Source organism: Cylas formicarius, unplaced genomic scaffold, assembly GCF_029955315.1.
Source record: "Cylas formicarius isolate icCylForm1 unplaced genomic scaffold, icCylForm1.1 PGA_scaffold_10__41_contigs__length_53128322, whole genome shotgun sequence".
NCBI classification, from domain to species: Eukaryota; Metazoa; Arthropoda; class Insecta; order Coleoptera; family Brentidae; genus Cylas; species Cylas formicarius.
Window position 1 is genome coordinate 48,465,074 of NW_026844214.1, and position 25,450 is coordinate 48,490,523.

Genomic DNA, 25,450 nt, shown 5'->3' on the forward strand with positions numbered 1-25,450 from the left:
ACTTAGTTTATTTTGAATATGTAAAACCAAACGTGAATGTCTTTATTGTGAATCAACTTTTATTTGATATGTCATTGTCCAGCTTTTTGCGTTTGTTGTATTGACCTTTTGCAATTTTTCCATCATATTAAAATTTATTCAGATTCGGCACGTGAATTAATAATACCGGCGCCCTTCAAAATGTTATATTACAACTTTGCTGTAAAATGTATAGGGTGGTCCAAATTCGAGGGCATCTATGGCTTTAAGCATAGTTATGCCAAAACTAATATGCATGTTACAGACTCGTTTTTCATTTTCATTTCATTTCAAAAACTGAAAACCGCATCGTGATATGTCAAGACGTTTTTCAGCTACAGGGTGATTCTTAAAAATGTGCGATTTTAAAGGCCTTCTATAACTTTTTTAATTGTAAGAATTGAGTTTTGGGAAAAAACATTTTTTAAAGTTTTTTTTGACGGGGATCTTTATATTTTACCCGTTTTGTCTTAGAGTTCCCGATATATCACACAAAGTTATATTTCCTTAAATGGGATACTCCCATACATTTATTTTTATTAAATAGTTTAAAAGATATTTGCAATTTTTGATATTTACCATAGTAGGCGCTGTGCGCATCCTAAATGTGTAGATAAAAATTTTATTGTTTTTTTTTTCATACAAAATCAAGTTGGCTACGACACGAGGGGACCCAGCAACCTCGCACTTTAACTTCTAGTTTACAACAATTACCACCCCCAAAATAATAAACGGAAATAAAATTCTTAAAAGCATTTTTTTGTATTTGAAATCTATGTAAGGCTTAAAATCTACATCTAACAAGTTTCTTTAACAGTTTGTAAAACAAATGTTCAAATCGACAGCCGTTTTTTTTTGTAAAACTCATTATTTAGCAAATTAGTAATGGCTCGTGCATTGTGAGGAGGTGCGCCGTCACGTTGAAAGTATAACTCATTATTTTGCTAAAGTGGCAAATTGTCGATAAACGAAATTAGTTGTTGGTGTCTTTTGGCATTTAAATTTCCATCAAAAATATAAAGTCCAATGATTTGTCCTCCGTAGATGTCTACACATACCTTAAAACTGAGCCTTCGCTGATTCGCTGTTACATCATAATACGGGGATTTATCTTCAAAAGTCTACGAAATTTGGATGACTTTAGGTTTAATGCCGTTAATAAAATTCCTGTTGATTGAAATTTGAAATGATTGAATTTATTATATATATATATATATATATATATATATATATATATATATATATATATATATCTGTGTGTGTCTGTGTGTGTATCTGAACGTGCTCCTTAACGGCACAAGTTCGCCAAATAATTCCCTGTGCTCTTCTTGTTTGAGATTTGTTTGTTATTATTTTTATAGAATTCACATATAATTTAAAATTTCGTCATTCATTTTCATTCCATCAAGAATTTTTATCAGTTATACAAAAATAAATTTGCACTTTTTTTGCACAATTGTTGCTCGGCCGCCATGGCTCTAGCGGATTAAAGTTTATTTCAACATTTTAATAATAATAATGGTAATAATACAATGAACTCTCTATATAATCAAGTCATTTGAATCAATTTCAATAAAAAAGTTTCTTATTGGGAAAACTTGCTTATAGGGAATAAAGGTGTATAAAAATACTTACAGAGAACATTTTATCATGAATGTATTTTAATTATTATTATTATCATCATGTAAGCGTAGTTATAAATTATGTTAAAAACGATAAACAATATATTTTTAATAAATCTTTACGGCACTAATTGCAAAAAGTTAACAAAATCACATGTGATGGTAGCCTTTTCTTTTATTCTTTGTAACGAAATGACCTCATCGCAGGGTATCTCACATTAAAAGAATTTATGACGTCATTGATATTTTTATCGGGATCGCCCGGCCTTTTTTTCATTTTCTACAACAGGGGTGGTATCACTTTCTACATCAGGATTTTCTTCACGGTTAAACGGATGACTTGCCTCGCTTGTTCCACTTGTCCACTTGAGATTATGTTGTGGCGAACAGCTGATTTTACTTCCGGATTGGCCTAAACTTAACTCAAATATTTAGCTTAAAAAAAAATAATTTGCTTATATAGAACAGTTGAACTAAAAAATGTTGCTTGTATAGAAGTAGCTGGTATAGAGTAATCCTTTAACTTACACTGCAGTAGTTGAGTGAAATTAAGTTAAATTTAACGTAAGTAAAACAAACATCATATTGTTGAAAACAGGAGAAGTAGTATATTATGCAACAAGTGGGATAAACGGCAAACGAGTTTATTTGACACGAGCGGAGCGCAGCGGAGTTGTATTATGCTTTAAAACTGTGCTGTATTATGTTGTATTATGCTTTTTGGCAGAAAAAATGATCTGGATGGTTTGGAGGCTCAAGTTACAATCAACATTGGGGACACTACTTTACCTATAAAAAATAACGTAAAAAACCTGGGAGTCCTCTTCGATTCTGACTTTAGATTTGAGAGTCATGTCTCTGACTGCAAGGCTTAAACTGCTCTATGGTAGTCGTCACTATCTCTCAAGAAAAATAAAAATTACATTGTGCGAATCTCTTGTGCTTTCTGTGTTCAAGCACGGTGGTATTTTCTATGGAAACGGTTTAACAGCTTTGCAAAAATAAAGAATATACGGTATTAGACGCCGAGAGAGAATATCACATAAACTAGTAGCGACTAAATGGTTGGACATGGAGAGCAGAGGAAAACTACATGAAGCCTGTTTTTATCACAAAGTTCTATACTACAAAAGTCCTTAATATCTGTACAAAAGGATTGTGTTCAAATCTCATGTTCATAATTTAAATATTAGATTTAGAGGTGCCATAACTCCTCCTCTACATAAAACAACACTATTTCAGCGTGATTTTTCCTTTAATATAGCTAAATTGTATAATAGTCTTCCTAATAACTTCAAAGCCCTGACTCCAAGTAGATTTAAATTTTATGCTTTCAGATATTTTTTCGAGTAAAGTTTAAAAAAAAAGCACAGTCTATCTTTAACAAACGTGAGCAAAATTAATTAATAACTGTGAGAAGAAGTAAATTTTTTTCCGTTATTGTGCCATCGCTGTCGCCATAAAAAAAAGTTATTGTTTCTCAATCCGTTGGGTTAAATAGATCAGGGTGGCTAACATACTGATGTTATCCGTATCTGGATTTCGCCATTTCTGTGTATGTATATATATACATTCCTTTTGTAAGAGAAAACGGTTATTTGTTAAAAGTATGAATATACAGAAATAAAAACATATTATTATTATGATGATTATTATTATTATTTTCGCAAAACAACACGAATACATTCACTGACATGACGGTCAGAATTGACAAACGTCTAAATTCAAAGCGTAGGAAATATCTACGAATACATCCGATTGCTTCCAAACCCGTGCGGTAAAATCCCGGAAATGTCCGAAGTGGCTCGGATTCGTGGAAAACCAAATAGACGTGGTAAAGTGACGCTTCCTACACGCTAGATCGGTGTGTAATTAGGTATTTTAAAAGTGGGAGTATAAAAAAGATTTTTCTGTCTTTAAATTAATATACAGGGTGTCCCTTTTCCAAAAATATTACTTCCAAACAAGCAAGCATTGAAAAACAAAATTCTAGAAGCTTTTAGAAACTTACCACTTAATGTTTTGGAGAAGTCGATCAAGTCTATGTCAAAGGTGGCAAAGTTATAAATAACAATGGGTGCGCTAGTGGTATTCTTGTTACTTTGAAATCTTGTTCGTTGTTTGTTTATTCAATCAGTGGACCTTAATAAAATAAACAGGTAGGGATACTCTAGTCACCATTAGAAGTAGCGTAGAATTAAGGATGGTACAGATTAGCGATTCCGTGTTAGAACATATCTTTGTAAATTTTTTTGGAGGATAAGAATGAGAATGAGAACTTATTTTATAAAAAAAAACATGAAAGAGATGCTCTTGACTATAAGTGTATATATTTATAAATGGTTTGGACTTAAATGTCATTAGCTTTTCTCTGAGTGAAATATGTTCGGAGATAGATGGCCTGCCAACTAAATAATTACATGGGCCAGATGGTATTCCATATATTTTATTTAAAAAAAATGTGTCCTTGAGCAGACCCCTCCACCAGATTTCTAATGGTCTGACAGGCCTTATGCAGCCGGTTCTACTCAACATTTATATTTCAGGGTTCACAAATAGGCCCAGTTTTTTTTTATTTGTTTTTAAGAGATCTGAGTGATGTATTCTAAACATCTTGCCTTTGCAGATGATTTATCGACGCTCAGTTTCTTCAGAGCGGTCTTAATAATGTCTACATGTTGGAAAGTGTTTTGGTATTACTTTTTCTCACTCAGCTAACACTTTTCACAATGAATTTATTAGTTACAGACTATAGAGTGTGCCACTAAAGTTCGTTTGTTGGTTTTATTACCCGTAATATCGCCACTCTCACCCTACTGTTTTAAAACGTTTTATTGTTCCTTAACTAGGTCTACACTTGACTATGCATCCGTAATGCGGTCTCCACATTTTTTTAAATTAGTCTTCTCCATGATTAAAATTAAGCGGTCTTCGGTCATTTAAAACGAAATTAAAAGAAGTGGTTGATTGTATGTAACTAGTGTAATACTGTTTTTTTGTTTTTATATTCCTTATATGGTTATTTAAAAAAAATTTTTTTACCTAAGTTGGTATTTTGCCATGTTACTGTTTTTTGTGAAGCTGTTAAAATAAATAAAAAAGATTTTTCAATAGTATCCAATTTTGGGCACTTTTTAATTTTTGTGGTGTGAGTATCTGCTCGTTTTCTGTTCCAAAAACGGCTCGATGTGTATTATAAAAACCGAATCTAAAATTAAACTTGTGAACCAATGTGAACAAAAAAAAACACCATAAGTTTCAAACTATCAAACATTCCATTTCAGTGTCCGTTTTTTAATTTTTGATGAATAAATAAGATCTGCATGCTAAACTGTGTATCCTGAAATCCATCTTTCTCGAAAACGGTATATCCTCGCTAAATGAATCACTCTTTTTTTTTTTAATTACTTTTCTGTTTGATTAAAACTAATTACCTCGACTTGCGAGTAGCTACCGAGAGCGACATTGCGATAAAGCGAAACAGCTCGGGGCAGATTAAAATGTAGATTCGTCGCAGTAATAATAACATTATAACTGATTTATCTGAGGACGAGAGTCCTTGAGATTTGGTTTGGCGAGCCCCGGAGCTCATTGGTACACCTCTCCGTGCCACGATACCGTTTCAAAAATCTGTTTATAACCTTATTATGTTGTATTTTTACGGTGCCGGTAATTAGGCGGTTGTTTTCAAGTGGATTTTCACGGCGTACGGGGCGATTCTTTTAAAATAAGCATTCGAAGTGTTGCTTAAAACCGTCTCATCTCGCTGATGTTGAAACAGACCCGATTGTTATCTAAAGTTTTTGTCAAGAAATAAAAAAAAGTTAAATAAACATAAAAAACAAATACTTTTGGTTAAGATGTAATACTTTAATAATGTAAATTTTAATTTGACTGACGGAAGTTGAGGGGCTTATTATCACTATCACTTTAATTAAGTAATATCACTTTATTGCAACTTTGTTGACTAACAGTTATACGGTATATTATCCGTATAGTTAATGGATGTGTTTTGTATTCATATGGCATGGCTTAAATTAAAAAAAAACTACATAGTTTGATCATTTGCGTTCTATTAGTATTCCCCAGCAAATGGACAAGTAAATAAGAGCATTTCTCAACACTTACATACAATCCCAAAACAATGGGGGGTAAATGTAATAGATATTTTGAAAGGTCGTGATGATAACAAAATTACTGCCGTGGTTCTACTTGATACTTGATAAATCATGAAATACTGATTCCAATTCTCCATCACAAAGTATTGAGTTTTGTAAATTCCTTTTAAAAGGCAACAACTAATACTTATCCAGTCAACCTCTAGACCTTTGGCTGTTAACAAGGGAATACCTCAAGGTAGTGTTTTACGTCCACTTCTGTTTGCGATTTTCACATCCAGGTTTACAACATTGATATCATTAAAAGCAACATAAACTTTTCTATAAAAAAATTGTTTTGCATTTTTATAGGAGTTGCAGAAGTTGAGCATTTGGTGTAGATTCTTGGCTAAAGTTTTAAAGAGCAAGTTATACGAAAGTTAAAGTAATCTAATATCAATTTATGGAATCTCGACTCTCTCTCATTCACACACTATCTCCCACTTCCATTTCAAGTGACGTCTGTAGCCATGATGCTAAATTTTGAACTGTAACATTATCCGGCTGTGCCAGATGTGTGACTTTGTTGGCCGTTTGCTACCAAAGTTAAGATGGTTTAAAATGTTTTTGCCGCAAATAAAGTACCATGCGTTCAATTTATCTTTATAACATTTTAATTGGCGGTAACTTTCTCGGTTTTTGAGATATCAAGGTAAACAAACAAACAAAATGTAAGATTAATGGCCAAGTTTTTTTCAATGTAACGTATAAAACAAAAGACTATCAGTTTTCTGACATGTATATCACATATGTGTTTAATAGAACATCTTATTCCGATTACAATAGTGTAACACACTTTATATTTTAGTTCACTCGTTTTTGACAAATCGGCAAAAATAGGACATTTTTATATAATTATATAAAGAGTGCCATGACTGACAAATAAAAATGTGTTTATTATTTAACATATTAGTAAACAACTTTGATGGTTTTTAGCATTCGTGAAAGGAGTGAGATGGTTCAAGTATACTTTCTGAATAATAAAAGTGCAACCGTAGCTCGTCGTCAGTATATTAGACTTTATCCGGAGCGCCTTCAAAACAGATATTTCCAATGCTAGCAAAGAAATTTGCAGAAAACTGTAACGTATTAAATGCTAAAAATGTATACCGGAATCATAATGGTTTAAATGAAGAAAATTAGTCAAACGTATTAGGATTCTATGAAGCACATCCAGTTTCCTCTCTAGAGTATATGAAGGGACAGGTATTTTTCGGTGATCAACCCTACCAGCTTTGAAAAAATATAAATAATGGGTGTTTTTTTTTTCAATGTATAGAACTTTAAGTTGGCATAACTGTTCGAGATGGCGACCGATTTAACAGCTGTCAAGTGATTTATTCTCAGTTTGGTTTGGCAATTCATCATGAATAGACTCACGCCTGAACAACGCTTGCAAATAGTGCAATTTTATTTCGAAAATAATGGTTCTGTGTGGAATACGTATCGCGTACTACGTCGATTAACCATGGAACGTTTTCGCACCACTTTTACTCTTATTGATAACTCGCATCCCCAGAGACGCCGTACGGTTCGTACAGAAGAAACTATTGCTGCTCTAGAGCGTAGCATTGAGGAAGACCCGAATGAGTCCACCCACCATCGAACCCAGGAATTGGATCTGTGTTCATCCACTTTATGGAAGGATCTTGATTTACGTGCTTACAAAGTCCAACTCGTGCAAGAATTGAAGCCAAACGATCATCAAGTAAGGCGTAGATTCGTCGAATGGGCCCAAAACGAGATTGCCGTTGTTCCCGATTTTCATAAGCGAATTTTGTTTAGCGATGAAGCGCACTTCTGGTTGAATGGCTACGTCAACAAACAAAATTGCCGCATTTGGAGCGAAGCTAATCCTCAAGTGTATGTCGAAACACCGTTACATCCAGAAAAACTGACTGTTTGGTGCGCTTTATGGGCTGGTGGAATCATTGGTGCGTACTTCTTCAAAAACGATGATGGCCAGAACGTTACAGTCAATGGTGATCGGTATACAGCTATGATTACTAACTCTTTCATTCCTGAATTGAATAACCATGATGTCCAGGAGATGTGGTTTCAACAAGACGGCGCAACATGTCATACAGCTCGTGCCACAATCGATTTATTGAAAGACACGTTTGGTGACCGCCTAATTTCACGTTTTGGACCTGTGAATTGGCCTCCAAGATTTTGTGATTTAACACCGCTAGACTACTTTCTGTGGGGCTATGTAAAGTTATTGGTCTCTGCTTATAAGCCACAAACGCTTGACCATTTGGAAGACAACATTCGCCGTGTTATTGCCGATATACGGCCACAAATGTTGCAAAAAGTCATCGAAAATTGGACGTCCCGATTGGACACCATCCGCGCCAGCCGTGGGGGTCATATGCCAGAAATCATATTTAAAATGTAATGCCATAAGATTATCTTTCGGATAAATAAAATTCATGTCAATCGAATAATCCATCGTTGTTTTATTGCAACTTAAAGTTCTATATATCGAAAAAAAACATCCCTTATAATGCATTTAAATTTCGTAAAACTAAAAAACTAAGTTCAGAACAATGTCAAAGGAGGATGCAGTTTCGTTTGGATTTTTTAAATAGACAGAATGAGAATAATAATTTTATGAAAAAAATTTTTTGTACTGATGAAAGTTCGCTCACAACAAGAAAGGGTTGTAATAGACAAAATGCGCGATTTCATTCTTTAAATAATCCTAGACAAATACACGAAATAAAAACCCAGGTTTAGCAATCGATTAATGTATGGGATGGGCGTATTTTGGGTCCGATATTTATAGATCAATAGTTAACTGGAGATCATTATTTGTAACTCTTGGAGCACCAAATAGAACAATATATAGAAGATTTAACCCTAAATATATCAGCGCTGATTGTATGGCAGCAAGTTAAACATTTTCTTAACATGGAATATCCCAGCGGTTGGATAAGGAACGGTGGAACTATGGATTAGCCGACCAACAGCCCCGACTTAACCTTAATGGATTTTTCTTTTGAGGACACAAAAAATCACGTGCACAGAACTCCTTGTAATAGTGTCGTGGAACTTCAGCAAATGATTTCAGAGGTAATCAATCAATCAATCAATACAATTAGAATATTAGAGTGTATGAGAAATGTGTTCAAGAAAATGGTGGTGACATTTAAAATAGTTAAAGAATTTTCTACTTTAGTGTGTCTTGTCATTTATTTTTTACGTCAGTGTGTCTTGTCATTTTTAGTTTTTTTGTTCTGTGTTAATTTGTAAATAATCATTATTGTTGCAGTCAGTCATAAGTCATAATGAAATTATATAAAAATTTACTATTTTTGCTGATTTGTGAAAAACTAGTTAACTAAAATATCATTGTAATCGGAATAAGATATTCTAATTAAGCACACATATAATATACAGGGTGTTCCATTTAAAAAAATATGATGTAGGCTATATGTCAGAAAATCGATAGTGTTTTGTTTTATACGTCACTTGGAAATAAACTTGGCTACTACCCTTACATTTTGTTATTATGTTTACCTTGATATCTCTAAAAACAAAAATGTTACAGCCAATTAAAATGTTATCAAGTTAAATGGAACGCACGGTACTTTATTTCCAACAAAATCATCTTAGATCAACAATTTAATAATACATTATATCCCGAATTAAGTTTGGTAGCAAGGGGCTAAAAAAGTAACACATTAAAATATAAATTTAACACCCTGTATCTTGGAAACAATGCATTTCGGGATTTACATTTATGGGAACTTTTTTCATGAAGTGATCTGAGGAATCCGCAATTCCCGTCCCGATATTGCCACGTCTTTTTGAAACACACTGTATAATAATAATAACAATAATAATAATAATAATTGTAAAGGGAGATGACAGTTCCTCAGTTGACAAATAATGTTGTGATTTTTTATAATTTAATATTTGCATAATATATTTTTTGTATAATGTTTCATAAAAAATATCTAAAATCCAATTTTAAAGAAAATGTTGTATCTTTAATTTTGAATGTACTTGCTACAGGATTATAACGATACATATACGTGATAATGGTTGTTGTGTTATCTCCACTAATTAATCTTCAGTCACAATATCTAAATATTTCATAAGAACCAGACGACAATATTTTGAACTAATAATTGGTAGATTATCTAAGAAAAATATTTTAATCTATAGGAAAGTAGATATAGGGCAATGTGTTTTTATTTCAGTGCGGTGCTAATCGGCATTGTGGACTTACAAAATAGTTATCTCATATTACGTCAAAAGTTCTGACGATAAGAAAATATTTTCAATTCACGACCCCGTTTTAAATGACAGTAATTACCGCAACCCCAATCATATAATATACGTGGTGGGCCAAATTATAATGGAGAAACAGTCCAATCGGCAGATAAAAATATGTAAGAAAAGTCCATATAAACTTTTATCCTAAAATGCTTAATTTCCTATTTAAGAAAAATATCTTACCGTTTTTTTCATTATTTAAATTCAGTTTAATGATTTATTATTCATAACAATGTGATTTTAAATACACATATACAAATTATAGTTATTTAATAAATTATAACGGTCTGACGAGACAAAAACAAGTTTATCTATTCTATAAAATTGTCTTTAAATCGCGATAATACCCTACCAAGTTTGAAAGCAAAATTGAGAAGTTTTTTTTTTTAATGGGAAAAAGCGATTTTTTTCGAAATATTTCCGAAATTATGCATTTTGGGACATGAATTTATATGAAGTTTTTTACTTATTCGTATCTGCCGAAATTGACTTTCGGGAAAGTATCTACGCTCATGGCTAAACTCGATCGCTAAAAACGCTTTTTATTTCGAACTATCGAGTTGAAATTTGAAAGTTGAAAATGAAAATTTTTTTTCGCGATCAGAATTTTTGAAAAGGATATGTCCGATGGAAAAACTTCTTGAACTAGAAGATGCGCTAGATTGTGGGAAACCATCCAAAAATATAGTTTTTTTCAAAAATGTACAGGGTGTCCCAGGTATGGACAGAAATCTTAAAATTGCCATTTTGCGGAGTAAATCACTGGCCGTAACTGACGCGCAGTTTGGTTTAAACGTCTTTTTAGGCCACGTCGAGTCCTACGATTTTTGCATTTACCATTTTCCTATATGATATACGAGCTAAAAAGCGACTGGATGAAATTCAATATTACCTCGTAACTCAACTATCAACGCCATTCGGAAAATCTCGACTCGTTTGTGATTTTTCCACGGATTTCGTGAAAGTGCCTTCAAAAAAAAAAACAAAAACCAACATTGCTTGGAAAACAAAAATGCATTTAACTAATTTCTGAAAAAATAGAAAATTAAAAATATTGTACTACGGGGAACTGTGGAACTGTGACGAAAGGAAAATGTTGTAACATGCGTTTTCGGTTTCAGGAACAACGAGAAACGGAAGGAAAAATCTCGGGACGCCGCTCGATCGCGCCGTTCGCGCGAAACTGAAATTTTTAATGATCTGGGAAACGCCCTTCCGTTATGCTCCGAGCAGATCTCGCAGCTTGACAAGGCGTCCGTCATGAGACTGGCCATATCGTTTCTTAGGGTTAGAGACATGATTAAGTTAGGTAGGTATATACAGAGGTATTACTTTATTTATACATGGTAGTGACGCTGATTCTTGGTAGAAATGTGCCGTCAAGACTGTTTAATTTTGGTCATACGTCAACAGTAAGCCTGCTCCCACTAGGCCTACCTTTTATATTTCGAGATTTATAATAAAAAAACTATAAGCTACCAACAAATATGACTTTGTTGTTTCTCAAAATATTCACCCACATCGATTAGGGCACCTGGAAGACATTCTGGTGTCAAAAATCGTTGTCTACGTAATTTATTCTTTATGCGTGGGAATAGAAACAAGAGAGGGACGCATCGTCTTTATATCGTGCTCCTGCGGACCACTATGGAACCTTCGCAAAATCGATGTAATTTGATTGTGAATAGACCCTGTACGAAGTCGTCGAATTTCGTTTTTACTCGTAATTGCAATTTAAAATTATATTTTTTCTAATATCTTGCGATATCTTTCGATCTATATCGATCTTTATAGGCGAAACCGCAAACTCTCTCTCGGCACAGTTACGACACATCTTTAAAAGTTTTTCATGTATCGCCAATAATTCACCCACAAAAGCGGAAATTTCTAGGACCTATTAGAATTTTTTGCCCATAAACGACGTACCCTGTATATAATTCTAACAATGTTCGAAATAGAGGATATAGCCCTGGATCTCCTTAGTTTCGTGGTATCCGAATTTTTCCAATGGAGTAAATGGTTTTCAAAAAAGTACTTGACGTCATCGCGTCTAGATCTTCGCGATAGATTTTTGTCTATAACCTTCTATGTAATCGAAAAAATGCGTGTAACAAAAGTTATAGCGCCGGGCCGCCTGCGTATTACGGATATAAAATTTTTCCCATCGGATGAATGGCTTTGGAGGAAAAGCTGTTTTTTTGGATGGCAAAATAACTACAAAAAAAAATAAAAAAAAATACTTCGCGTTATTTCAGTGTTCCCAAGTCGGTAGCTGCGAATTTGGAGTACTTAATATGGTTTTTAATATTGCACGGAATATCGCGAACACCCTGTACAATACTTAAAAACCGTAAATACAAAAGTTTAAGCTGTCTATATAGACTATATCGTCATGTAAAACACAGATTTGAAGTTTTCAATACACATTTTTCAATTTTTTTGAATTTGCCTTGTATATTTTTCAAAATAAAGAATAAAAATTTATGGAGTCGTTTCCTCTGCGTCTTCTGGTTTAAGAATTTTTCCAGTCTTGTAAACGGTTTTTGAAAAATGGTCTTTTTTGTAGACCTTCACACACCCGATTTTGTTTTTTTTTTTATACTTCCGATTCCGATTCATCGATTTTCGAAAGTAACAAGTCATTAGGTGCTAAATCAGGACTATATAGTCAACGTTTTTAATGCTGAAAAAGTTCTTTGTTTGCACTGATCGGTGAGAGCTAGCATTGTCGTCGTGGAGTGTGATTCGTCTTCGGCGGTTGGTTTTTCTAATTTCTTCGAAGACTTTCGGCAAACAAATGGTTATGTACCATTCAGAATTGACAGTTTTACCTTGCACCAAAGAAACAGTTGCAACGTGGCCAGTTTTCCATTTGTTTCGAGGTGCTTCGCGCACCAACAACTTTTGTGGGCTTTGTCTCATTCTGAAAGACCCACACAGTCGACTGCTGCTTACTTTCATGGATCTATGCACACGATCCATGATTCATCACCTGTCACGATATCATTGACGTATTTGGAAGCACCGCGATCGTATTTTTTTAGCATTTTCTTCGACCACTCAACACGAGGCCCTTTTTGAGCTGATGTCAAATTGTGCGGAATCCAACGCGCACAAATTTTTTTAGCTGCCAAATGTTGATACAAAATTGTATGTACGCTGGTCCCACTAATGCCCAAAGATACCTTAATCTCATGGTAAATCCCATGACGATCCTGCAAAATCAGTTTCCGCACTGCATCAATGTTTTCTTGGACAACTAACCAAACTACGACCACGACTGAAGTCCGAAAACCAGCGATAAACAGTAGTCGAATTGGTCTGATCGATGCATTGTTGTTGAGTTAGTCCCCGTCTAAAGTTGTAAAAAATTATTGCACGGAAATGCGCCGGATTACGTTCCATTTTTAACAGTCGGATTTTTTAAATTCATCCCAAAAAACACAAACAACAAACACTCTTTCGGAAAATTTAATTGAGTAAACCTAGCCTCAAAATAGGGATATTCCGATACTAGTAAATACGAGTAGGTACTCGATACTTTTGAATCGATGCCAAGTATTTATAGTATCGAATTAATCTTGCAATACTTACTCGGTATCGAAACAAAAGTACTTGGTATCAAATCGAATCAGCCTCACCATTAAAAAAAAAACCGATGGTATCAGACAATGACATGATCTATGGTGACGCGTTGTCTCGCGCCAGCCAAGCCGAATTCGTCCGATTTCACTCGACCGAGCTCGAAACAAAAGCGAGAAAGACGTCCGCCCTTCATTTTTTTTTTTTCATTGTCAACCAACATAAATTGTCAAAGATACAAGAGAATGCTTACAAATAATTTTATTTATTGTAATCAACGGCTTATTATTCCAATGTTTTCATGGAGTTTTCTGTTTAAATTAGGTGCTTAACGTGACGCAAACCTTTATAATAAAAGTTTTCTTTTCCTTCTTAATTTTGTTTTAATTATTGTCCTTTAACGTTCATTAAAATAAATAAAAAAAAATGCTAAAAGTATCGATATGAGTAAGTATCGATACTTTAGGAGTATTTATTTGAGTAGTATCGAAAAAAGATTTCAGTACTATCGAAATGAGTAGGTACGATACTTTAATGGTATCGGAACATCCCTACCTCATGTCCTTCCTTATAAAAACGTTAGTCGCCAGATGGCGGGCCTAGTTTAAGAAAATCCCGAAATATAAAAGGCAGCGCTCTTACTAAGCACACTAGAGACGTGGGTTCAAATCCTACGTAGGACAATACTTTTTTTTTCTAAATTTCGTTCCCAAATGTTCATTTATACATCAATATTGAATTATAGATACTTTCCGTTAGTTGTTGGCAAAATTGATTCTTGAGAAATGAAAATGCTATCTCATTCCTTCTGTTTCTGTAATAGTCGTGGATAATAGCTACCAAGTAAGACAATGGGAAAAAGTGCTATACCAAATGACATGACTTTAAATAAGAAGCGATTTCAGAAAGCTATGCTGAAAAATGAGATGCTGTAGGAATGCTGAATAGGAATATGAGCATACAGTGCCTTCGTAAAAAATGAAACCCCACTTTTATTTTTTGTATAGAACGGTCAAATTTGAAAGGCACTTATATAATCAAATTGTCTAATTTTTGACATAAAAACAAAATCTGAAAATTCCAAAATGACAGCAGGGCGCCATTTTCGGTATTCGCATGCTAATTTCACCGAATTAACGAATGAATTTAGGTGCATTATTCAAGACCTGTTAGGGGATGGTTAAACGTTACCCCATTGAATGACCAGACCTAACGCCCCTGGACTTTTTTTTGGAAATATCTGAAAAATAAAATTTATGTTACCAAACCAAATTCAGTTGGAGATTTGAAGGACAAAGTTCAAAATGTTTACAGTGTGTTTCCCCTAGAAACTTTGCCTAATGTTAAGAACGAGCGAAGCTTGATTATTATTTATTAATGTGAACATTTAATACAATAGTTCGTAAAATGATGAAATTATTTTTTTTTTAATTTAAGCTAATGCTAAGAAATAAAAAAGTAATAATAAAACATTCATTAGATTGTCTTGCAATACCTGACGAATCAAATGTTTTCAATATTTGATATGCGAATAGAACGGGAGCAGACCTTTAAAAAGAGGTCTCGTGTGACTCCTCTTACCATTTAACAAAAAATACTCAAAATGACGCCCTGCTGTCATTTTATCAAATGTGAAATGTTACACATTTGAATTATATACGTTTGTGCCAAATTTCACTGTACAATATACTATATACTATATACTATACACTGTATACGGATGGAATGTGCGACAGGTCAAATCATACTTGAATTATTAGGAATTCTAATGGATCGCCTTGATCCACCGTAATTGTATAAATGACCGTGACGTGTCTGCTTGGCTAGTTTGCATGGAGTGTATTGGAAAACAGTGGTAGTCCACTTCTCTGTGAGGAGGATGCAAATTATATGCTTAGGAAACATTCGAATAAAAATACAATATCAGTGTGACAAAAATCGCATAGAACTGAACGTGGCAGAGGGACATATTGAAGATTTTGAACTACACATACGCAAATTGTAAAGGTGTAATGTAATAAAGAAAGTATTATATCGGAAGAAGGAAATTCCAAACTCTGAAAGTCAGTCCATTTTTGGAATTTAAAAAAATGCTTTCCTTTGTCATGTATTTAGGGAGTGGCAAAATGTACCTCTATTTCTTTTTTCGTATCTCGCCTAGCATTTTGAAAATGTACCATTTTCTGTTTTGTTTTCAGTGCCCGTATTACCCGTGAAAGACAAAATAACCAAATACGTGAAAGACGAGTCCGTGTTTCTAAAATCGTTGGAAGGATTCCTTCTGGTTTTGTCCGCCGACGGTGATTTTATATATCTGTCGGATAACGTCAGCGACTACCTCGGCATTACCCAGGTAAGAACATTTCCTCGTTTTGCCATCTTAACTAACGATATACACCGCAAACGGACATCTACATTCCCCAATTTTTTTCTGTGTTGTTATTGTTAACTAAATTGCTTAAAAATATGTTTTCTTCTGTAACTTTTTTAAGTTGGAATTTTTGAGAACTATTCATAATTTCTGAGAAACAAGTCAGAGTTTCTGAGAAACAACTCAGAACTTAATTTTCCAAAGAAACTGCCACAGTCTACCTAATACTATTTACAAAATCTCCTGCGTCGGTTGTTTATAGATCAAACGTTTCGCCAATCGCCCTGTTGGCTTCTTCAGCATCAGTGCCAGTTAAGCTCTGAAGAAGCAAGCAAGTTTGATTTATAAAAAACCGACGCAGGAGGAATCCAGAAGATTTGTAAATAATAAGTCAGAATTTCTGAGAAATAAGTAAGAATTTGTGAAAAACAAGTCAGAATTTCTCACATAAGTACTCTCGTTAGGGACATCGTGAATCGAAACATCACAGATATAAAGGCATTTCATAAATGATGGGCAATCTCTAAAACCACCAAACCTACTTGGTTCCTCAGAAATTCTGACATTTATCTGAAGTTCTGACTTATTGCGCACAAATTTGCCTAATTAAACTAAAACCTATATTTTATTTTTCGTGGCTTTCGTGCTCCAGAATACAAAACATATATTGTTCTGCATGCATTAAATTTTTTTTTTAATATTTTCCCCCGTGAAGCGTATTGTAAGTAATTGTTTTTTGTTTTGTATCTCCCAATTCGACTTTATCGTTAATAAATGAATATTTCTCATAAAATCACTTTTGGTCAAAATTGTAGGATAAATATCTGGTGTAAGCATTAATTAATATTCCTTTCACGGATTCAAATTTTGAAATACTTTCTAATGGTACGAGGTTAGCGCCAAAATTTCCCGGCCTGACATAGATGCAGCTCCAGTATCACGATAAAACTTTGTCTTCTTTTAAATATATATCTTAGTAGGCTGCGAAAAAAAAATTGAAGTCTTGCGTCAAATAGTTTTTTATTGACAGCATTTTAAACAATACGTGGCCGAAAAAATGTCGCAAATAAAGCAAATTGAGTATAGAGCAGTGATAAAGTTTTTGACAAAAGAAGGATTGGCACCTAAAGTTAAAGAAAGGCTGGATGGTGTGTACGGCCAAAGTTCTCCTTCGTATTCTGTAGTGAAAGAATTGGCAAAACGTTTTCGAATGGAGCAGGAGTCCCTTGAAGATGATTCAAGTACTGGTCGGCCAGTGGAGGTCATAACGGAAGATATTGTTGCGATTGTGGAAGAGGTGGTATTGAGTGATCGACGTTTAAGGGTCAAGGAAAACTCAGAAATTACTAAGCTTTCTGATACAAGTGTTGGTCGAATGATCATTTAGGTATGCATAAGGTTAGTGCAAGATGGCTTCCTAAAAACCTTTCGGCCATTCAAAAACAACGCTGTGTCTAGTGTACGCGGTCTTTTTTGGAACTCTGTGAGTCATAACCGAAACCTGTGACAGAAACTATTGTGACGGGAGATGAAACTATGGTTCTCTATTATGACGCTCTATCGAAAAAAGAATCAATGGAATGGCGTCGTAAGGGTGAAGCACCACCAAAAAAATTCAGAGTCTGCCAGTCAACAAAAAAGGTGATGGCCACGATCTTTTGGGATTGTGAAGGAATTCTTTTGATAGATTTTAAAGGAGCCAATACCACTGTTGATGGTAAATATTACGCAACATACGTGTAAAACGTCGAGGAAAACTGACCAGAGACGTGCGTCTTTTGCACGATAATGCACCTATGCGTACTGCTGGGGTTGCACAAGCTGCCATTTTAGAGTGTGGGTTCCAACAGTTAGATCATCCTCCCTATAGTCCAGATATGGCCCCCAGCGATTATTATTTGTTTGGATATTTGAAAAAGGACGGCGGTTTAACGACGAAGTTGAATTGAAAGAGGCTATTTTGGCTCATTTTGCAGACAAACCAAAAGAATATTTTTTTAAAGGGATTGAGTTGTTAACAAAGAGATGTAAGTGTATTGAAGTTAAAGGGGATTATATTGAAAAATAATAAAAAATTGTTACTCTACTTTTTTTCTTTCATATTCAGGCCGGGAAATTATGGCGCTGCCCTCGTATATAAAAAACAAAGCAAATCAATTTTTGGCTTAATGCGGATATAGGCTTGTTTTGCTTGAATTTTTAATTTGTTGGGTATATAGCACACACTGTCTAGCAAAGAAAACAGTACTTATCTGTATTTTTTTGTGACGGCCTTTTTTTTAAATATTTATTTTTATTCAATTTCTAGGCATAAGTTGGGTACTAGTTAATGTTCATTTTTAATTGTAATATTTCATATAAAGTCCACCGACTTGGAAATCTTCTAATTTTGAAAGAAATTTGTCTCCTAGTTACATTATTTGTAGTTCAAAATTGATATGGGTTTTAGCATTTTGAGGTGTCAAATAATTTGCAAAAGCAATTGTATGAACTTTTAACGAATTAATTAATTTTCAATTTTAAAAACAATATATTCCATAGCATTTAAAAAAATATATATTTTGATCTTTAATTAAATTGAAATTTGACATTATATATGCACATCTTGCCACAGTATATTCTTTAGTCAGATTTTCTAGATGTGTTTTTTTTTTTGTTAGATCGACCTCATGGGCCAGAACGTTTTTGAATACAGCCATCCCTGCGACCACGACGAAATAAGGGAAATTTTGACTAGCAAAACGACGCAGGATACCGACGCCCCCAAATCCGTATTTATTCGGTTAAAGTGTACGCTAACGACCAAGGGCCGGTCCGTGAACTTGAAGTCAGCTACGTACAAGGTAAAAAAAATGAAGTCTTTTCTCTTGTTCCAAAACCTACTAAAACAACTAACCAAAAATAAACCAAACTTACCTTAATTAATGTGGTGGTCATATTTCATATACCCAGGTTTTTTTCGGTATTTTTCAAATGGTAAGGTTATCCTCGCAGGAGTTGAGGAATTAATGTTAGTGAATTTTAAATCAAACATCCATTATTTATTATTATCTTTATTATTATTACGTATAACACAACCAATATCACTCTAGTAGCAACAAAACAGTGAACATTAATACAACAGGTCACTATAGTTAACTCACGCAATGAGTTTATATTGCAAATACAAACTGAAATCTGACCGCAATATACCACAGAAAAATTCATTTCTATATTTTTGTTTACGCAGGATTCTGACCTATTTAGACTCAATTTTCTCCTAGCAACAATTTTCTAATAGAAACATAAAAAATAAAGCTTGATAAAATGCAAGGAGAATCAATAAAATTAGTCATTACTCAAAAAACTACACTCAGATCCCTCAATTTTCTACGATTTTCCAACGTAACCAGCCCATAAAACACACCTAGTTCTCTAACATCTGAAAACCTATCTGGCCTATCCTATACCTCAGATATCTTAACAATTTGTTCAGTAGAGCCTCAATTCGGTATTGGCTTCATAAAAAGGAGACCATACTCCAATGTGGATCGCATATATGAACTGTACAACCTGCCAATACATTTCAAGTTTTGAAAATCACCAGACATTCCCTAAATGCCGATCAAGGCTTAAGGTTCCACGTTCTTTTCAACATCCACTCTGTTCAACGTGCTACACTAGAAGAGTGTGTGGGTTCGCAGTACATCACAATCTTCTTTTTTTAGATTATCTGCAAAAGGTAGGTAGATGAACTCCAACAGCCTCTCTCTATCCTTCACAAGGACAACAAATTATTTAGCTCCCAGATGGGACCTCTCAGGCATATCGGATATTAACATTTATTGTAGAGGAAAGGAACCCCTTCATTTTGACCCCCACACAATCTTGAGACTGCTGCTGTTAGGATTCAGACGGCCACCACTCTCATGTGAAACTATTGTTGTTAAGTTTTGTGCAATATGTTCAACATTCGCATTTCACACAATTGACTATGTTACTGTTTTCTAAATTAGGTGTTTGCCTTTTTGAGATGATAGAGTAAACAATAGTTGGCAGAGTGATATTGTTACTCTCCTCTGATTTCAGTGATTTTCATGTTAATTTTTTAGGTTATACACTGTACTGGTCACATGATTAAGGACAAGGCCGAGTGTAAAGATGACGACGATAAAAAGGGCAACATCCAAAGCTGTTTTATGGCCGTCGGACAGCCGATTCCGCATCCGTCTAATATTGACACTCCGTTACCTCGTCAGACTTTCCTTACCAAACACAGTTTGGACATGAAGTTCACGCACGCCGATGACGAGTTGTAAGTGCAAAATTACTAATATCTGAATCTTTTCAAAAGTCGAGAGAAACTTGCTTTTTGCCAAAGAAAAATGATCAGAAAGTTTTTAGCTTTTTTTGTTAAGCATCCTATCTAAAAAATACTATTGACAATGTTGAAAAAAAAAACATTTTTCGAACATAAACAAATTGAAAATAAAAGGAGAGTTGGCCCATAGTTGGGCAGTTAATGCTTTGGAAGTATGGGAGACCACATTTAAAAATTATTCGTTTTTTCAGTATGATGAATATACTCGGTTATACGTCGGAAGATCTCATCGGCAAATCCGTATACGAGTATCATCACGCCATGGACAGCGATTCCGTGGGCTCGGCGTACAAGTGTTGTAAGTATCCTATTTCGTCGGCGAATATTATGACCTAAGAGTCACACATACCTAATCGTGTACAACGTAATTGCTTTTATACTTATAATTCCTCCTACTTCTTCATAATTCCTCCGGATTTTCATAATTAGTCTGAAATTTCATAATTCCTTATCATTTTTCATAATTCTTCTGAAATTTTATAATTCCTAATCATTTTTCATAATTCTTCGCAGTTTTTCACGATTTATGGGAATTCTTCATAATTGCTGTGAATTCTTAATTCCTCTGAATTTCGAAGCAATAAACAAAATACCGACATAAAGTCAATGTAAAGTGAATTCATATACTGTCTTAGATACAAAATAATTAATTAGTTTTTAGTGTTTTTTAAAAACGGTACTTCATTATGTCGGCAATAACTGTTTTGATTGTTTCGTTGATCATTTTTATGTGGGAGAGGCCAAAGTTACTCCAAATTGAATAAGATCTTACAAATAATTTTTATTTTTAAAGAAATCTGGGACGCCTATTTGTTTTTCTTCCAAAAATATTCAGTCGAAACATCACTGGTAATAAAAATATCTCGAAACAGACCATGCTTTTTGAGGCCTGAATTCCTTGAAAATTCACTAAAGTTCCTTCATATTTCATACAAATTTTTCGTTCTGGATTTCTATCTTCGGAATGCCAAGGAATAAAAAATATTGAGAGTATTCTACTTCGTCCGTGAACATCCATGTTGACTTAAATGTAAACGGAAAACTTTAGAATGTACCACAGCTCCTTTAATTGCTCATAATCCTTTGGAATTCTTCATACTGCCTCGTAAGATTTTATTATTCTTCGAAATTCCTCGTATAATTGTTTGCAATTATTTATAATTCTTCTGGAATTCCACTGAACGCAGATCTAGAGTGTAATAGCTTTAATTTTTCGTATTTTTTTGGAACTCTGCTTCCTAATTCTTCATAATTCCTCTAAATTCTTAATAATTACCTGAGTTTCTTATAATTCTTTTTAATTCTTCATTATACCTCAAAATTGTTCGCGTGTCCTTGGGGCAATTCCTTTGAATTCTTCATAATCGTGTTGAAATATTCAGAATTCCTTCGAAATTCCTTGTTTTTTGAATAGTTATTACAGTTTAAGTATTTAAAGAAATTAATTACCTTATTATTATATTTTATATATGGCTATAATAATATGGCCACATAAAAAGCTTCGCCTAATTGTTCCCGCACTTATCTGCCATCTTGTTCCCCAAAAAAGGAAGAATAGATTTTTTTTTTCTATGAATGTACTTAAGAACTGTGCATGTTATGTGGATAATGTTTTATATAGGGGACGCGAAAAAAGTGAATTTTTGAAAGAAATGTATTAATAATAAAAAGATTGTTTTTTTGAATTGCATGTTTTTCAAATCCATTGACTAGGCCAACAAATTATCTGCAAAATGATTATCCGTTTTTTAAGAACTGAAAGATATTCTTTGTTGTTATAAAAAGTGCTGTTTATATATTCTGTGTAGCACTTATCAGCCTAAGAAATCTTAAGCAATTTGGTCTGAGTGTATGGACGGTACATAATATTTCTAAATTCTCTCCTCTTGAATCATTGCAGCAGATATTGTGTATTGTCATACGCCACCCATAACAATTTACGTGTTAGACGCTTATGAAGATTACCGTGGCTGGTTTTTATTCTAACCCACTATACAGAAACGTATTGTCAGGTGGCAAGGTAAAACAACTTAATGTGTTTGATATGTATTTCTTAGTGGCAAATAAACATCGTCGTGAAAATAACAATTAATGTTCAATATGTCCGCCGTTTTGCACTAGCCATTCCTCAATATCACGCTTTCTAGTTCAGCAGGATTTAATGAGTCCAAAGTTCTGCGTATTCGAACAATTAATTCAAGGACATTACTTGTGGGAGTGTTGTTTTTCTGTTGCCTAAAGATGTCGACTGTGTCTATAAAAAATACTTTCCCTTGTAAATTTGTACTCATCAGTCCAGAAATCTGTGTCCTCTTTTATAGGAATTCGGAATATCTCGTAAAATTGTGTACCCCCGCAAAATACTCTTGATTTGAATTTATAAGGGTATATACCTTGTTGTATTACATTCATTACGAATAAATTTAGAATTGTAGCAGGAAAATATGGATTATTTTGCATAATTTCTTAAGACAACAAACTTAACGTCATTGAACCTCCAGACCCCTTTTCTTGTAATTTTTGGTCAAGGAAATTCAATTGACTGACACCTGAAATTTTTACCTGATGAGTTAGAATAAAAGCCAGCCATAGTCAACCTCGTGTAATCTTTATAAGCCCGTCTAATACATAATTTGTTATGATTGCCGTATGACAATAGAGAATGTCTTTCATTTCTTAGAAAACGATAGATAATTTGTTTTCCTAGTCAAGAGAATTGAAAAATATGTAGGTATGCATTTAAGAATGACTTTTTATTACTGCAATATTTCTTTCAAAAGTGCACTTTTTCGGCGTCCCCTGTTTAACATATTTTCGATATTACATGCGCAGTTTTAAAGTACATTCATTAGCTATCACCTGTGAAAGTGTTAATTATATAATTCTTTTTTACGCCAAAATATCCCACGTTATCGAAACGGGTTTCTTCAAAAGGAAAACCGTATTTTATTTTTTTGCGAGCAAGATGACACATGAGCGTAGGAACAATGAGTGGAAGTTTAAATTTTTATTTCAATGTTGCCACCGATTTCGAGTAGGACCGGCAACATTGCGAACTTGCTAACGTTTCGCCAATCATCCTGTTAGCTTCTTCAGAGCTTAACTGCAACTGGCTCGCATTTTATTCATATATATGCTTATATATTGTTTGAGGGGGGGTGGAGCTAAATGATGGGCATGACTGATTCCCATATTGTTGACAGGTAAAGACCTGAGCCGCAATTAAGATTGGTAGGCTGCTTATAGATTTATATACACTATAGACAGTTTCAGTTCAGCTCTGAAGAAGTCAGCAGGATGATTGGTGAAACGTTAGCAAGTTCGACTCAACAAAAACCGACGCAGGAGGAATCCAGAAGTTTTGAAAAAGTATTACAGTTGCCTGCGGAAGTTTCTTTGAAGAATATCTATTTTGGTTCTCATATAACTTCGTAGGGCCAACTTGGATACTTTTACTGTATTCTTATATATTATGTATACTGTATACTGTATACTTGTATTACGTACAATGAACGAAATCGGTGTTGTAGGTACCTACAATTCAAATTGAATTAGTTAAATACCAAAATAGTATAAAAATTTAGAAATTCATTCAGTACGAAAAGAGAATACCTTTAAATTCCTTCGAATTCCACTGGAATTCCTCGGAATTCTTGAAAATTAATCCAAAGTGTAGGGTTAGTAGAATTCCACTGAAATTCCTTGATATTTCTCGAAATTCCTTTATACTGGACACAACAATTTCTCTGCGGTTTACCCCACGTCATTTAGATTGTTACTTTCGCCCTTACGTATCCGCTCCAGAGGTCGTTGAGAAGCAATGATTAAGAAGTAACTTAGCGGTGTAATAACGTAATTTTAATTTGCTTCGTTCCAAAGACGGAACATTAACATAAACATGTAACAATTAATGTATGTAATGATAATTCTTGGCCTTGTCGCGTCATTACAATTGGCGGGATCGTTCTTACTCCATATTCCCGCAGGAAAGTCGTCTTCTATTATGGTCGGAAAATTGTTCTGCTTTTCTATGTCGAAAAAAATGTCGTCCACCTCGAATCTTTCACCGATTCTGACCCAAACGGACGCGTTATCTGCAATATAAGACGTTAGAACTCTTTAGTTAAAGCTGGGCAACACTGTCGTCACTGGACCGGCAGGGGTGTTTCAGAACTCGGTACGAAAATTTTAAAGTCGTATTTATCAGTCAAGAATGAGTCAGTTCAGGGTCAATGCAGGGTGTCAATATTTAAAAAAAAATATATATTTTTTTATATTTTTTAATTAAAATGAGTGCTCTACTGATTTTTTGAACATTTTTTTTCTTTTTGGATCGTGCAATTAAAAATGAGACTTTTTTCTTCCATAACAATTAAAAATAAGTGCCCTGTATTTTCCAGAATGGTAGAATTTCCTTTTATTTTCTTTTGTTTCAGTGCAGCTAAACGAGAAAAAAGTAGAAGGGCAAAAAGTGTTAGTTTTGATTGTTCTATGTTAAAAAATTATAAAATCTTTAAAACATTAGTGGCGAATCACGAAATAACAATTAGAACACATGTATGTGATCAATAATCATACTTGTTTTTAATACATAAATATAAATGTAAATAAATAAAATACGTCTTTAAAATCTAAAATACGTCTAATATGTAATTTGCATTTTTTAACGAAATTTCGCAAAATTTTTTAGATACAATAATAATTTATATTTGTATCAGGGAAAATCATGGTGCGCTACTGGTTTTTTTAAGATTTAATAATTATTTTTAGATTAAATAATTAAAAATTAAAGTTTCTTGTTCCTTCCTTTTTTTGCATTTAACTTCGTCTTGAAGATAATCATTAAAAATAAATACCCGGTATTTTCTAAGTTTTGTTTATTTTTGTTTTTATTTTAAAGCGAAACTGGATACGAAAAAAATAGAAAGAAAAGATAGTTTAATAGTTAATAGTTAATATTTAAAAATGTCAGCGGCGTACAACATTTTTTTCCTATTAATATCAATACGTCCTTAAAATCTTTGCATTGAATTTACAAAATTTCGCTTAATTTTCT

The 25,450-nt window shown here is 33.8% G+C and overlaps 1 protein-coding gene across 1 annotated transcript in view; it reads left to right on the top strand.

The window, feature by feature from the left end:
- The window catches only part of LOC132708033 (hypoxia-inducible factor 1-alpha), a 200,761-nt gene that overhangs the window by 62,165 nt on the left and 113,146 nt on the right, over window positions 1-25,450 (top strand). The window contains exons 2-6 of the mRNA XM_060680132.1: window positions 11,203-11,390; window positions 15,862-16,016; window positions 18,695-18,877; window positions 20,126-20,328; window positions 20,586-20,692. Coding sequence (XP_060536115.1) covers window positions 11,203-11,390; window positions 15,862-16,016; window positions 18,695-18,877; window positions 20,126-20,328; window positions 20,586-20,692 — 836 coding nt within the window. The remainder of the gene's footprint in view (window positions 1-11,202; window positions 11,391-15,861; window positions 16,017-18,694; window positions 18,878-20,125; window positions 20,329-20,585; window positions 20,693-25,450) is intronic.